The following is a 17,031-nucleotide window of genomic DNA, read 5'->3' on the forward strand; positions in this document are numbered from 1 at the left end:
TTCTTGCTTGCAGTTTCTAAGAAGTGTTATGGGTTGAATCCTAGGTACCCCTACAGGCTCATGTGCTGAAGTCTGACTTGGTCCCCCGCTGGTGGTGCTTCTGAGAGGTGGTGGAACCGTTGGGAGGGAGGTGGAGCCTAGTGGAAGGAAGTTAGATCATTGGGATGTGTCCTTGAAGGGCATGTTGAGACCCTAGCTCATTCTTTCCTTCCTCTTTTTGCTTTTTAGCCACCATAAGGTGAGCAGTTTCCTCTGCCATGGACTTTACTCTATGATGTATGACTTGCCTTAGGCCCCACAGCAAATAGGATCAAGTGACCATAGACTGAAACCTCTGAAACCGTTAGCCAAAATAAACCTTTCCTCCTTTTAAGTTGTTTTATCTCATGTGTTTTGTCACAGTGACAGAAAGCTGACAACACAGGAAGCTGAATGTAAGTTTTGTCTTTGCTCCTCCTCTATAGTAAGGTGTTCTTCTCCTCTGACTTTCTTCAGGATTTTTTTCCATATCTTTATTCCCTGTGGTTTGAAGGTGATATACCTCTGTATGCAATTGTGGGGGCAATCACTGCTTGGCATTATCTGAGCGTGCTGTATCTACACATTTGGGGAAATTCTTCGTCATTACGGTTTCAAATATTTCTCTAGTTCCCTTTCTCTTCTCCTTTTGGCATTCTCATGCATACATCTTTCCTTCTGTAGCTATCTCACAGTTATTGAATATCAGGCTCTGTTTTATTCCAGTCTTTTTTGCTCTTTGCTTTTCTGATTTGTGTCCTCTACTGAAGTAGTCTCTTGGAGATTCTTTGTTCAGCCATGCCAATCAACTAATAAGTCCAATGAAGGCATTCTGTATTTCTGTCTGACCCCTCGCATTTCTTTTTGGTTCTTAGAAGTTCCAGCTCTATTAAACTGCCCGTCTGTTTTCCACACTGTCTGCTTTTCGAGTCCTGGGCATGTTGACCAAAGTGTTACATTTCTAGTTGATGATTCCAACATCCTTACCATGTCTGCTCCTGGTTCTGATGCTTGCTGTCTGTTTTCAAGCTGGTTTTATTGTTGTTTTGGTTTGGTTTTGCTTTTTTGGCTTTTAGTAAGCCTTTTAATTTTTTCTTGATAGCCGGGCAGGATATACTGAGTAAAAGCAACAGCTATAAATAGGCTGTGGGGATATGGCAGCGCGGTGTCAGGGAGGGGAGTGTTCATAGTCCCACGAGGGCTCTGTCTTTCAGTGAGCCTCTGGACTTTGACCATCACTAATGTTTCTCGTCTCTTCCTCCCCTTACTTGGATCGGATGGCCAGGGTGGGCTGGACTGGGGGGATTTCCTCCTGCTGCATGGCAGGCTAGCGCCGACTGGAGCTGGGCATTTTCCTTCCCCAGGCGTTTAGGTTCTGCTAACCCCCAGCAGGTGAGGTTCTAGTTGGCTAGTTTCCCTGAGGGTGGGCTGTTGGGAGCAGAGTGCTCCCACATGTTTCTGTGTGGTCCTCCCCCTCCTCTCATCCCTCCAGGTGGAAGCGTGAGGGCCCGGGAGAGCTCCAGGACACACATAAGTGTGTCCCCCACCTGTCATGGGCCCCTGGAGTTAAGTCTCAAACTCCGAGCCTCCATTCGGGTCAGCCTTCCTGCCAGAGCTCCGGCACCCCCGTGGTTTCTGCTCAGGAATATTTCTGTCTCTCCAATTCGGGGGCCTGAAGTTTACTCTCTGATTTCGACTTTCTTACAGCTCCATGAAGACTGCTGATTTTCCAGTTTGTCCAACTTATACTTGTTAGACTTTGTGACAACTTCTAAGCTGAGCTGGAAACTGGGAGTTCAATCTAGATTTTTAAATTCACTCTCTGACCCACCCATGTGTCTGCTCATAAATGTATGGCCTATTAAATTAACCCCTGCCCCTTCACTCAAGGATATGAATCACAAGCACATATGCATGTATTGCATGATATTGCTGTAAAAGGTTGTCACCTCGGCACCTACCTGTCTGCTGCATAGCCTAAGGTGAATGCCCCAGCCAGGAAGCCAAGGTTCAAGATGGCTTGGGTGAGGTCCAACATCCATGCATTCACACAGACAAGGTCAAACTGGGAAAATAAAGAAAACACGCATGGAGACAATCAGGGAGGTTAATCTTTAGAGCATCTTATCTCCTGTTAAACATTTTTGCTACTCTACTCCTTAAATAAAATTTGCAAATGAATCACATGCATATTTTATACCAACATATCAGTAATTTATTTGTTTATATAACTTATCAAGGATATAATTTCTAGTATACTATAAATATTGATTTCTAAAATAACATTGTTGTTACAGCCCTCTTTTTAGTGTATCCAATAGTACTTAAATGGTTACTCACCAACATCCAACGGAAATTAGTTGGCAGTCTAAAATTCAACATGGATCTTTTTTCTCTTTGAATGATTACTTTTATTTCCACATGCTATTATCTTAATATGTCATTTATATAGAAAAATTTTTATTGATTACCAGACTTCTTTGTGCAATAAATTTTACATGGATATAAAATCTGAGTTTCAAAAATTTCCTGCTATTAAAAAGTCTCGAAATATTAGAATTTTTTCAGACCATAATTGGAAAAACATAAGATGTTGTGGATTTTGAAAAATAATTATTACACAAAAGTAAAGTTGTGTTGTAAATGTACTTGTACATTTTCGGTAGAATGTCAGGAAGGGTGGCTTCTCCCATCGGGTCTTATACTCTGTGGATGAACGTGTCTTATCACTAGAATGAGTAGGGGGTTCAACATCAGTCCTTCTCCTGTGTTTCGTTTTTATAATCTGTGGTGCAAGAAAACTTGTGTGTGGAAAGACCCTCATGGGAATGGAGAGTGTTTACACGCACATGAGGGCACACATTTCCCAGACTCCTTTGCGGCAGGGCTCTGTGTAGGCTGGTGACAGCTCAGTGTCACTCAGTTCTTTGACCTTCCCAGTCTTGCGCCAAGATTCACATCCTGATCTATCATCTAAATTATTTTTTTTATTCTCTAGTGGCCAGTTTTCATACAATTTTACTGAAAAAAAAATGGAAACCACCCAGATTACAAAAAGTTATTTAATGCAGTCACCAGCTACTTTACTTCTTAACCACTTTCTTAATATCAAAACCAGTGTTTTGGATTGTCCCAGGCCCTGTTGACCGAGGTTGTAAACCCCAGTCAGTGTGTCCTGGTGAGAGGGAGAGGGCTGTGCTTCCTGTTCTCAGATCCCCTTGGGGAAGAAGGACACATGTGCGGTGGGGGTCTGAAGGCCTTGGGAGCACCCAGGCCTTCCCCGCCGTGACCGTTCCTGCAAGTCTCCAGTGGGTGTGTGTGTTCCCGTTGAAGACCACCGCTGTAGACCACAGCATGAAGAGAAGGCAAGGCTGAGACGGGAGTTCTGAGTGTAAGTTCATGAGAAAACTCTCCTATTTGTTAATAAGACACCACTTCTTATCTTGGTTCCACAGCCAGTGGTGACTTGTCATCGTAATCTGAAAAATGTTGGAGGTAACGGTAGCTGGTCCACCTCACAGAATTGCTGAGAAGATAATTGAAATGGAAGAGTTTTACACAGATGCATATTACTAGGCATCTAATCCTGGCAGTTTAGGAGGATTTTATCATCAGTTTTGGTTTAGAAAGGTACAATTTTATTTTAAGTGAGCTTGCAGATGATTACTTATCTGAAATAATTTCCTACTGGGGTTAAGCATGTGAAGAATGTACCTAGAAAACACAGACAGTAAGCCTCAGAAAGCAAGCCGAGTATTAAATTACCAGAGAAAAGGCGACATTTTGCTTTTGAAAATATCAATGAGCACCAAATATAAAAACCCAAGCAGTAGAATTGGCTTCACCCAGCAGTACTTCAAGTGGCCAAGCGACTAGTGCAAGGGCAAAGGAGTGCTTTTTTATAGCAAGACTTAGCAAGAGTGAACTTTATAAAGAATCTAGTCTGCCGTTTTTGAGTTGTGAGCATTCAGATGCCCCCTAAATAAATTCTTTACACCCACAAAATATTCTTTAATGAAGAAATAATTAATCAGAATTTTTCATACTTCATATTTAAATAAAACGAATTGATCATAAAAGTAAAAATGGCTCAAGTACTGGGGTAACATCACAGGCATCCCACCGGGTGTGGCCTGTCTGGTGGTGCTTTCTGCACCAGGGTTAGAGGTGAGGACACACATTTCCCAGACTCCTTTGCTGCAGGGCTCTGTGTAGACTGGTGACAGCTCAGAGGACAGGAGGGAGTGGGGATTCTCCTGCAGGACTTGGCGGAGGCTCCAGCGCCACTCCTGGCAGAGGAACGGTAGTTGGTGGCCAGTCAAGGGAGATGACCACACAGGTGTGGTGGGCTTTGAAACTGGCCATCCAGCAGGGCAGGGCTGACCACCACACAGGAGAGCTGTCTTTCCTGATCTTTTCCCTCTCCTTTTCCAGCCCTTCCAAAGTAGCTCGGATGTAGATCCTTTTATTAAATCTTTTTCCATTTGTAATACCTAGCCTGGTTTCCTTTTAATGACTGGGATCATGCCAACTTTCAAAAATATAAAATAAATGAACTTAAACAAAGTATGCGTTTTTAAAGACATGCACACAAATTCACATGCACACTTATGTTTCCAATGCAGAGAGCACAGAAGCAGCAAGGATTCAAGAGCTTGGTTTTGACTCTGGCTTGTGTGATTAGGGGACAGATCCCTGCCTCTTAGGGCTTCCTAATCATCTCTGAACTCAACTCCTGCTGCTGCAACAGTTGGAGCCTGTGATGTGGTAATCACGTTTAAAGAGAGGTGAGCTGGCACGGAAGCCCATAGGTTTCCTAAGCTAAGGCCTTTTCCAAAAATAAACGACTACAGGCTTATTGTTCCGGGGAGACCTAAAACCTGCCTCCTGTCAATGGGCGGTCACTGTGGATTGTTGAGAATTCAAGTCTGAGTCAGAGGCACTGAAGTTTATTTTTCTTTTAAGGCAATCGATGTAGAACAAGTGAGGCACTCTGATTTTTTTTTCCCAAAGGGTACACATGCAAAAACATTTAAAATTTTCAAATGTCCATAAATCCATGTGTACCCATTCTGTTACTCATTAATCTTCAAAGTCACTCTTACACAAAGAGAATAGCTCTCCTTGGCATGAACAGAAAGTCAGTCTGATAAAAGACTCAAGCAGCTGTTCGTGTAATGCCAAGAGGATTACATTGCCTGGTTTTGCTGAAAGCACAAGCAACTCTAGCCAAATTAGGTACTTTTGAAGGGTTTCCAACTAAGGGCTTTTCTTAGAGTTTGCCAGTTAAATTGAAATAGACATTATGTTAATTTGATTTTAATGATAAAAGCTGGGGCAAGCTATTCTTAGATATATGTCAAAGTTGTGATTCCTAAATTATTCTTAAAACTAAAGCAACAAATATATCCAGTTCACCAAGGTCAAAGGTAGGGAACAAAAGGCTTAGAAGCTCAGGTGCAGGCCTTGCCTGCTCCTCACATGCCCAGGAATGAACTCCGATGACATCATCTGGGTTTTCCATAAAGGTCTTGTTTGGTCTCTGAACCAGACTTTTATTTGTGAGATTGGAAGATTAGAGAGGATCACAGTATTTGACTTTAATTCTGAGCCATGAGAAATAGCACCTGTTAGTTACGTGTGTTGTTTGTGGGGAAAGGGGAAGTCTCTGGAGTCAAGTCACAATATCGACGTGCCCCTGTTTCCGTCAATGGTCCAAGGAGGAGCTGTGCTATGGTGAAATGTGGTTTATTCCCCTAAGGTTTATGTGCTTGGTTTGGGATTAGGGTGATGGTGTTGAGAGGTGGTGTAATCTTTAAGATGTGGGGCCCCGTGCCAGATGATTGGGTAACTGGGGCACACCCTTGGAAGAAACCAATGTGGTTCTCTTACAACCACAGTTAGCTCCCTCAAAAGTGGGTTCTCTAAAGACAGTGAGGTTGACCCCTGAAGTCTGGGTTCCTGACTTGCCACCTCCACACACGCCCCCACCATCGTGATGCCACCTACCCTGAGGCCCTCGCCAGACACCAGGCAGAGCTGCTCATCTTAGACTTTCAGCCCCCAAACTGTGAGCTAAATAAAGCCATTTCCCTTATAAGTGCCTAGCTTATAAGTGTATTTTGTTACAGCAACAGAGAATGAACTAAGACAAGTTATAAATGGAACTGTTCCTAATCAGGTCTTAGCTTGAAATCAACAGCCATTAAATTCTTCACCGAGTTTAAAAATATCAATACCAGCTTGGGTTTGAATGTCAGGTATGCTGTGCCCCTGGCTATATTTGAAATGGTTGAATCCGTTAATGTTGACTTCCATGGGCATGTTCCATCTTTATTCAATTGTAAGGCACCATGACAGAGCTTGGTGGTTAAAAATTATCATCATCATTAAAAAAATCGTTTGGGTTGGGTCTCCATGAGGGGAAAGTTTCTCATTCTTAATTTTAGTCATAATAAAAAGATCTTTAACAGGCTCTGATGGCATATTTTGGGCATCTTCATTTAATATCAACGAGTTAATGCTGTTCTTTTAGGTATGAACCATCATGATGAGTGGCAGGTATAAAACCTGACCACAGGTATTTCTAGATAAGTCTAATTTGGTGCGATCCGCATTACATAGATGAGGCCTGGAGAAATACCAGCGCAATGCATGCCCAGTTTCCACTCTTTTTACATAGGGTGGGAGCCAAGAGAATTCATGGGAAGCGGATGTAGGAAACTATATCTAAATGAATATCTAAACACGAGAGGGACTCAGAGACAGAAATGACTGGTGGCTCAGAGGTAGAGGGCTGGCTTGGCATGTGAGTCCCTGGGTTCGATCCTTAGCACCACATAGAAATAAATGAAAATAAAAAGATCCACTGAGGGTGGGAGGTAAACAGATCCTGCAGGAGTGGGGCCCAGGGGAGGCTCTGCGGGCAGCACTCGGGGCTGTGCAGTGCAGGGCTTTGGGCTGAGAAGTCCCCACCCCACCTTTGGTGAGAAGGGAGGGGAGGTCCAGGGCTGGGACAGTAAGCTTCTCACCCAGGAACCCAAAGGTACAAAGAGAGCTCAGGACCGAGGGAGGGTCAAGCTCAAGGGCACAGAGGAAGAGTCTGGAAGGTTGCACATGGAAAGACCCAGGACCGAGCAGGAGCCCAGGGGATGAGAGCAGGTCCCAGAGACGGAGCAGACCCAAAGACCCGGCAGTGATCACCCAGAACAGCATGAACTTGGCTCCGAATTAGAGGCTCCCTGAGGGACAAAGGCTCCTGTAGATGCTTGCGGTCCTGGAAGACATTCTCCAAAGCTCCTCGCAGCCACAATTTAATGCATGGTTATGCAAATAAGCTTGACATGGGATGGAGAGGTGTTTTAAAATGCATGGCTTTTTGTCTCAACTTGTGAAATGAAAATATTAAATCTATTTTAATAGCAATGCCTTGGGAGGTCTCAACTTCTGTCCTCCAGGTAGAGGACTTGTGGGATGCACCAGCACCTCTTCCCAGGCAGCTGTAGCTCTGTGGTAAAGACACGCAATAACCTATTTTAAAACATTTACGATTTCTCTAAATAAATGGGATTGTCTAAAGATGAAAGGATCTCAATCTGTGCAGGACTCTTGAGGTGGAGAAGAGTGGAGAGAGAAATGACTGGTGTCAGGGCTGGAGTCGTGGCTCAGAGGTAGAGGGCTGGCCTGGCATGTGTGAGACCCTGGGTTCGATCCTTAGCACCACATATAAATGAAAATAAAAAGATCCACTGAGGGTGGGATGTAAACAGATTAGCTCTGCTATTCCTAGCTCTGTGTCCCTAACATCGTTGACTCTTTGTGTCCCTGTCTGTGAAGTGAGAAGAACTATATTGATGATGTCACTGAGATTACACATATAAAGCATTTAGCTCAATGCCTGAGCTCTGTTAAATGTCCTATAAATGTCACCAACTGCAATATGATCAGTGAATAATGATGTTGCTAAAAAATAACGGATGGTTTTAAGAAGTGGTTTTTGACACGGGCTAATCATCAGAATTACTTGGGGTAACTGAAACCCAGAATTACTCAGGGAAGCCTGAAACCCACTCCAGACCTATTAAATCAGAATCTAGCTCATGAAGTGACTGTTACGTAGAGGATACTGGCTATTCAAATGCTTTCTCAAGGATAGTTAATTGTAGCATATTTTACTGGGTTAAATAGCATTCCCCCAAATAGCTTTTGCAGATGTAACTAGTCAAGATGAGGTCACACTGGGCCAGGGTGGGCCCTGATACATGACAGCTATCCTTATAAGAAAACAGGTACACACCAGAAGAAGAAGAAGACCCCTGAGGACTCGGGCAGACACTGGGATCCTATGTCTACAAGCCAAAGAGGGCTGAGGATTGCCAGCAGCTGCAGAGGCCCAGAGGGGCCAGGCAGAGTGTCCCCAGGAGCCTACAGGGAGGGGCAGCCCTCACTTGTTTTGTCTCCGACTTCCGGCCTCCAGAATTGTGAGAGGAGTTTCTGTTGTTTTAAGGAACCCAGTGTCTGGAAACTTGCTGGGCCACCCTAGGAAACCCACACACACACTGATCGAAGCGTTATTGAGCTGTCCCTTCCTGTCACTGCTTGGAATTCGGGGATGGGCTGGTCCCCATCCACAGAATGCACCTGCCTGTCGGCCCTCAGTCCTGCCTCTCGGCCCACTCTGTCGACCATGGGTCTCTCTCCCAGGTGTAAGTTCTGTCACTGTCCTGGGCTCTGCCAGAGGCCCCCCGCCTGCTTGGGGCCAGCAGAGCCAGGAGGCTGGCTTCTGAGTGGGAGGGAGGACTCCACTGGCTAGAGGGAAGGGGCGCTGCTGCCCTGCCCAGATGCTGGCCAGAGGAGACGGAGACGAAGCTTGCCCTGGCCTGCTCAGGGCTTGAGGCCCAGCCGCTTCCTTCTGGGGGTGCTCCCGCCCTTCAGACCCTTCATGGCCACCCACCCGCCCTGAACAGAAGGAAGGCTGCCTTGGGCCCACTTATGGTCTCCTGGGTTTCCCGGGCTGCACGCCCTGGTCTTGGCAGCGCGCTGGGTGCGAGCCCTCCGTACTGAAAGGCCCGTGTCCTGACCTGCCAGCTGTCCCGCCTGCCCTGAGGTGCAGGCTGCACCCACTGCAGGGTGCAGAAGGGCGGAGGCCTTGGCTCCTGCCCAGTGCTGGGAGCAGGGTCTGCGGCTGGGAAGGGCTCGGCATGAACTGCCTTCTTCCCAACAGACTCAGGCCCACGAGAAGCTCCAGAGCAACAACAAGGCCGACTGCTTTGGGTACAGAGCCGGGGGCCTCTAGAAAGCACCGACCTTGGCCCCGCAGGCTATGCAGCCAGCTGCCCAGGGCCGGGACCTCGCTTTCCCTTGTGACTCTGTGGCTTGGACGGCCTGGGAGCGCCCCTGCCCCAGTGACCCTGCAGCTGTGTTTCACCATCTGTTCAACTATGGGGAGTTGCGGGCAGTCATTATAAGATTTTACTAGAATAAGGAAAAGAGTTGAAGATAATCTCACTTAAAGAGATACCTTAAAAATAGAGCCGAGCTCCTGAGGATGGCCTTGAGGGTGAAGCCCCGAGCACCCCACAGCACCACCACCTTCCTCCCCAGACACCTTTCCCTTCATCCTCTCCCTGGCCCCTTACGGGCTCACTGACGGGAAACATAAAGGATAGGAAGGGAGGGAGGAGGGAGGAGGGGCGAGGAGGGAGGGAGGGAGAAGGAGGAAGAGGAAAGGAGGAAGTAGGGAAGGAGGGAGAGAGGGAGGAGGGAGAGGAAGGGAGGAGGGAGAGGAAGGGAGGAGGGAGAGGAAGGGAGGAGGGAAAGAGGGAGGAGGGAGAGGAAGGGAGGAGGGAGAGGAAGGGAGGAGGGAGAGAGGGAGGAGGGAGAGAGTGAGAGAGGGAGGAGGGAGAGAGGGAGGAGGGAGGAGTGAGAGAGGGAAGAGGGAGAGAGGGAGGAGGGAGGAGGGAGAGAGGGAGGAGGGAGAGAGGGAGGAGGGAGAGGAAGAGAGGAGGGAGAGAGGGAGGAGGGAGAGGAAGGGAGGAGGGAGAGGGGGGGGGGGGAGAGAGGGGGGGGGGAGAGGAGGGGGGGGGGGAGAGGAGGAAGGGAGGAGGGAGAGGAAGGGAGGAGGGAAAGAGGGAGGAGGGAGAGGAAGGGAGGAGGGAGAGGAAGGGAGGAGGGAAAGAGGGAGGAGGGAGAGGAAGGGAGGAGGGAGAGAGGGAGGAGGGAGAGAGTGAGAGAGGGAGGAGGGAGAGAGGGAGGAGGGAGGAGTGAAAGAGGGAAGAGGGAGAGAGGGAGGAGGGAGGAGGGAGAGAGGGAGGAGGGAGAGGAAGGGAGGAGGGAGAGGAAGGGAGGAGGGAGAGGAAGGGAGGAGGGAAAGAGGGAGGAGGGAGAGGAAGGGAGGAGGGAGAGAGGGAGAAGGAAGAGACGGAGGAGGGAGAGAGGGAGGAAGGGAGGAGGAGAGGAAGGGAGGAGGGAGAGGAAGGGAGGAGGGAGAGAGGGGAAAGGCTGGACAACAGGTAAAGGGCATGAAGAGATAACGCAGGAGTCAGAAGACAAAACAGGGCCCAAAGGATGACAGCTGGACCCCGGCCTCCAGAGCACACACATGTAGGGCCACTGTGTCGGCCCCCAGAAGGGAACAGGGTCACAGGTGGGTAGTGTGAAATGTCCACGTTTATCCAGAGGGGGCCCAGATTCAAAGAGCTGAGGAAGTACTACATACATTTAGGAAATACGGCCAAAAAATAAATACTGACTCCCAGTTCCCAGGGTCACGGTCACAGTTTTACGGACTCCTCTCTCCCACAATTTCCAGATAAAAGGACCCAACCAATGCAATACTAAAAACTCGAAACCACAGATAAGGACTCAGGAAATGCAGATAGGAAGGGTCCTGTCCAGAGGCTCCGGGAAGTTTTGATAAGAGCAGAGCCTGGTGGGTGTCCCCTCCCACCTGCGGTGAGGACACCTGTAAGGGAGTCAGTCCTTCCTTGGACAGACGGAGGCAGTGGGCAGCAGACTGAATGATGGAGGAAGGTGAATGATACTGGAACACCCCTTCAAAGAAGTGCTGCAGGAGAAAGGCCAAGGAGCCTGGGCAGGTGGCTCACACCGTAATCCCAGGGGCAGGCTGAGGCAGGAGGACTGCAGTTCAAAGCCAGCCTCGGCAATGTGGTGAGGCCCGAAGCCACTTGGGGAGGCCATGCCTCGGAATAAAACACGAAAAGGGCTGGAGACGTGGCTCATGGTGAAGCGACCCTGGGTTCAATCCCAGGTACCAAAACAACACAAAACAACAACAAAAGGACAAAAGAGGAGCTATCTGAGAGAAAAGAGGCAGAATTAAGTCCAACACACGACACGGATTTTTCTCCACATGGGAAATGAGGTCACCTTGAGTCCTGGAGGGAGCGGCCTCTCTGGCTCCCCGTCCCACTGACCATCCTAACTCTTAACACCTGAAGTTCAAGCTTCAGGGGCCCTGCTTCCAAAAGCCGGCCTGCTGTACGATTTTTAATAATGCTTTACCAGTGGAGAGAGAGGGCCTTTCACCAGCTGTATTTATAAGGTACGTAGGAAAAATACAATCACCGGCCGTCCAGCAATTACAGCTCCTACCTGTGGTACTGGGAGGACGCCCTTTGGGTCTTGCCTGGGGGATGAGATTATCCCTCCTTGGTTGAGACCTAGTCAAGTCAGAGGCTCCCACTGTTACAGATAGAATTGGGGGTTTGGTGTTTATTTCAAGCTCTGCCCATCATGCCCTGACCATTTCCCAAATCCTGAGCCCCATCACTTTTCACCCACACTCCGTTTGTTTCACTTCTGAACTTCCCTCTCTCTCTGTCTAGAACAACTTTTCTATATTTATTTTAATTTTCAATCTCTTCTCTGTCTAGTGAAGTCACTCTTCAAGGCCTAGGTAAAAGTTGTCCATTGGGTGGGAAACGCCCTTCCTCCCTGAGCCTTCAGAGACGCCAAGTTGGTTTGTGCCGCAAGTTAGCACCTCAGTTGTGATCACACATCATGAATTTTCCAGGAAAGTTCCAATATACTTTTATTTTTCCCTAAAAAGTACTTTTAAAAGTTTCTTTGACTACGTACCCCTGTTTTTTGAGTTTATTACAAAATTATTTTCTGTTTATGATCAGGTTTTTTTTTTTTGTTGTTGTTGTTGTTGTTGTTTTGTTTTTGGTACCAGGGATTAAATCCAAGGGCATAACCACTGAGCCACATCCCCAGCCATTCAATTTTTTTTTTTTTTTAATTTGGCCTTGCTAAGTTGCTAAGGCTGGCTTTGAAGTTGTGATCCTCCTGCCCCAGCCTCCTGAGCCACTGGGACTACAGGCGGCACCGCTGGCTGTATGATCAGATTTTTCAAAGAGCATTACCCATAATTTATTTATTTAGAAACTTTTGTAACTATATTGAAATTAGAAGAAGTCAACAAAAATCATCACTGCCATCTACAACTTCACTCTGATATGCATATTCTTTCTATGAACCAATATTTTTAGTTGTGGATGGACACGATATATTTATTTATTTTTTTGTGTGGTGCTGAGATTGAACAGAGTGCCTCACATGTGCTAGGCAAGCATCTACCACTGAGCACAACCCAGCCCCTGATATACATATTCTTTCAGACTTTGGTCTATACATGTGAGTATATTTTACAAAGAAAAAGTCATGTTCTATAACTCTTTTATAAAACCTGCATATGATTTGTGGGTTTGGGATTCTCTCCTCTGAACCATCACCATAAATGATCACATTTACTATACTGTAGGTATGACCATAGTTCTAAAGTCATCCTTCATTTTGAATAGGGGATTATGTGACTTTCCCCCGCCCCATTATTACACAAATACACTGACAGCCTTATTTTTAAAGAACAGATGTATGTCTATAAAGATTTTGAAATATACTGAAGTCATAGCAAGCAAAATGAATGCCTTATGTAAATCATTAAATTATAATTTCAATACAAGTTAGTCCAGTTGTTTTGAAAATTTCAAATTCCAACTTATTCTAAAATAGCTTTAAATATTATGTAACATAATTTGATAATTTATGTAGATCATAAACTCTGGTAAAATACACAGCCCTTCTAAAATAAATATGCTTGAGTACATCCCATAGCTATTCATTTTTTCCCTCTAATTTTTCAAATTAGTCCAATTTTCAAAAATAAGAAGTAAATTCTGCCTAGGTTAGCTTGAATTAATTACAGTGATTTTTAACCTTTTCTTGTAATGGAATCTCTTATATAATAATGCCTGGGAACAAATTCCTGGAATAATCAGGGGCTGCAAGAACTTTACAAGGATATAATAGATACTTTAAAATGACTCAACACTATGAAAGAAGGATGTCCAGACCAAATGACAGGCAAGATGAAAACCAGTGACATACCCAGCATATGTATTTCAGGTGTATTCATCTGCATATACACAAGTAATAAATAGTGGGATGAGATGCACATCAGAAAGAGCGACAAGTAGTGTGAGTCACATTCCCTGTCTCTTCTGACTGCAGTTGTTCCCAGGGCTGATTTAGTCTTAAAGATGTCAAGGACGTCCCCATCTGTGCTGCTGCCTCCCAGATGGTCCCTGAGAGGGAATTCTAGGGCGGAGAATGAGACCCACCACATCGCATTAGATTTTGGTTTCTTTCAAAATTATTGGTAGCTCTTTTTCTCCATTTGGAAACCACAGTTGCCAAAGATTTTCACAATCTCATCAGAACATGCAGTAACACGTGCACCTTTCAAGGTTTGCCAAAGCCCACATTTTCTAATAAGAACACCTTCTTGGGACGTGGACAGTCACGCTGATGAAACACCAGCACCAGGGCCAAACCAAAACCAACTTCTCCGGAACGTGAAAACGAGCCTGCAGAACTGCAACCTTGGTCTTTTCCCGGGTTAACATGTATTTTTAAAGCTTCTTAAAATGACTGAATTTGATATGATTATTAAAAGTTGGGTTCTAGTTCCACCACGACCTTTCTGACTTTGACACACCCTTCTGGAATCCTTCTAGAATCTTCTCACATTCAATTAAAGGAGCACAGAATCATCTAGAATCTGGGCAATTGCCCTTTCAGAATTTTCTGATTCTGTGACCATGGAAGGAGTGTGAGACACCAACCCCTGGTTGCTTGTATCACTAAAATGATTATTCTGATAGACATGAATGAAAAGTTCTAGAGGAGAGTTTGTCCTGGGCAACTGTGCCACTAACAGAGACAGACGGACTCCCTGCGTCCTTTCACAAGTTCAGAGTCCATTGAACAACAACCACTTCACGAGCCGCGTCAGTTTCTTTAGCTTTAAGTCACCGAGTTCTCTTGGTTTTGGTAGGTGGTTGGGACATGGCAATCACAAGTCTTTTATTCCATTCCCATCGTCATTACCAATATCCATGCCACTCAGATCACACTACAAATGCAGAGGGTTCCTGAGGATGGCCAGATAAGAGATGAAGGGATCCAAGGCCAGGACAGAGCTGTCGAGTAGGGTCTTGGCGGCAGGCAGTTTCAAAGTGGGCTGACACCAGGTAGAACTGCCGAGCTGAGGCCTGGGGACAGAGAAGCGCAGGTTCTCACTGTGTGAATCTTACAGGGCAAGGCTCCTGGTGAACGACCAGGCGCAGGGGCTAGTGTTGCCACCAAGCACAGTCTTGGGGTGCTCTCCTTTTGTGGCCTTAGGTGAGGGGGTTACATGGGGTATGACTGATGAGCTCCTGTGTCTGGTGTTTCTGACATGATTGGATATGCCCATGTGTCCACGTGCTCCTGATTGAATCCAGTTGGCACAGATAAATGATTCAGTTTATGTCTTACGGTTGGTGCTGGGCGGATGGCGGCTGTTTGCTTGTACAAACAAGGTACAGTCATTCTAAGGTGGCACTTGTGCTCCGAACAGAGCAGCTCAGGGCAAACTGCTTCTTTATGAAATGGAGCATCTCTGAGGTGTGCACAGCCGGGACACTGCTGTCCCAGGCAACACGGAATAACTCAGAGCAGGTGTGGCCTCTCTCCACAGAAACGTAGGAAGTGGTCCAGCAAGAAAGCCAATGAGAAAGGTAGGACTGCTGACGAATCACCACAGGTGAAAACAGTGACTTGATTCACACAATTAAAATCTTTGGGTCAAACCTCAGCTTTCTTTCTTAGCAGACTTCGCAGGTGGCTCCTTTCCTCCTCTGTGTCTTGGGCTCAGTTTCACTTTGTTTATTGTTCTTTTGGTGGTTTGTATCCGAGAGCAAGCGCAAGAGGGACTTGACAACAGAATTATTTTCATAACATTTCCAATTGATTGCAATCAGGAAAGAGATGCAAGAAAACATTTAATCTTAGGCCAGTTTGGGCCGGGTTTTATGATAGAACTTCAAGGAAGTCCTGGCCAGCCTTAGGACAATGGAGTTATTCACTGATGTCCACCTGGAGATCACAGCTTTGCAAGCACTACCCTGTTGAAACTGGACAGTTGGTAATTATTTGGCCCAAAGAGTGAACCACACTTGGATGCTGAACTCCAAATATTTCCACATGGGCAAAGACCTTGGTCCCAGTACCTCACCTTATTCCATACTCACTCCCCTTCCTTAGGGTCTCCTGAACTGTCCCTGCCCAGCTGTGGAGCATGTGAGGACAGGCCTGGTCTTTCCCACACCTGGGGTCCATGTTGATTCTGACTGTTCTGGGGCAAAATTAACTTAACATCTGTTTAGTCATTCTAATTCCTGCTGGGACCTGAGATCCCATCACCCATGGCTGTGCAAGTTCCTAGATCCAAAACATTTGCTTCTTAATACTTTTTACATGCAAATGGTTTCCATGATGATGACCTGGATTTATAAAAACAAGCAAAAAATGTACACGGACCTCCTGATGACCCCGTGCTACCAAGGACTCACTCTCTCAACACACGTTAGCCAAGTAGCAGGGCTCGGCCAGGCAGCTGCTGTCAATGGTGGGACAGTTTCCTCTGCACATACATCCTGGTGTGCAGGTGAACGCAGAGAACACCTCGCCCCATGGCATGCCTCTAATCTGAAATCCCGCAGCAGAAATTAATTTTTATTGACAATTAACATTTACTTCTTACTGTATGGGACAGGCTTTCAAGCTGTTGTTTTATGGGCAATATCTCAGTAAGTCCACCTAACACCTTCTGAGGGAGACACTGATATTTTCCTCATTTCATAGATGAATAAACAGACTTGGAGAGATCAGGAAACTGATGGGAGGCATCATATTTACACCAGTTGGATGTTGCCTATGTCTGCTCTAAAATTTCCTATGACTAGTGAAAAAAAAATGTTGGTATCACACCAGCCTGGTTTTTCTTTGCCTTCAAGCATCACTCTGGCTATTGCACATGGTTCTTAGAGCCAACTGGCTGGGGGGAGGTGCAAATTTTGAGTACAAGAGTTATGCATCTTGGTCCTAAAATTACGTTTGCTTGGAAAAAGAAGAGAAAGTTCTAGAACAGATGTCGTCCTGGCAGTTTATATGTCTTTTTCTTGGCTCACACCTAGGTTTGACAAGAGGAAAACCCATGACTGCTAAATACTATTAACTCTCTTCAAACCTGTGGCCATTTAGAAAGGCCAGGGTCCTGGGGGTGAGCATGGAGTAGGACCTGGCTTTCTGTGAGCCCCTGCTTCACTCTGTTTCTTTCAGGAAATGCAGGAACAAAGGTGTCACCGGTGGAGGTCTGGCTGGGGGCCATGTGGTCTTCCTTGCAGTGCTCTCTGCCTTCCCACTTGGAAAGCAGCGAGGGCAGCCTTCTAGACCCCCTCTGTCCCAAGCGGCATGCACCTACCCTTGTGCGTCTCTCTGGAGTGCACCTGGGATGCAGGACTCTCACCTCTGTCATTGCAGGGTTTCCAAGGTGAAGGTGGACCCAGGACACTTCTATTAATAACTTATTGCTGTTCTGAAGGCTGGCAGCCTCCCTTGGAGACCCAAGTGGCCTCCTGTGCCAACTCTTTTCTCTCCTGGTTCTTC

At 46.4% G+C, this 17,031-nt stretch overlaps 1 protein-coding gene across 3 annotated transcripts in view; it reads right to left on the minus strand.

The window, feature by feature from the left end:
* The window catches only part of Slc22a3 (solute carrier family 22 member 3), an 87,607-nt gene that overhangs the window by 46,782 nt on the left and 23,794 nt on the right, over positions 1–17,031 (minus strand). For all 3 annotated transcript variants that reach the window (XM_046449417.2, XM_046449416.2, XM_046449418.2), the window contains exon 2: positions 1,980–2,083. In XM_046449417.2, the coding sequence (XP_046305373.1) occupies positions 1,980–2,083 (104 nt within the window). The remainder of the gene's footprint in view (positions 1–1,979; positions 2,084–17,031) is intronic.

Source organism: Marmota monax, unplaced genomic scaffold, assembly GCF_021218885.2.
Source record: "Marmota monax isolate L192 unplaced genomic scaffold, Marmota_monax_Labrador192_F-V1.1 WCK01_AAM20220418_F8-fsc00083, whole genome shotgun sequence".
Taxonomy (NCBI): Eukaryota; Metazoa; Chordata; class Mammalia; order Rodentia; family Sciuridae; genus Marmota; species Marmota monax.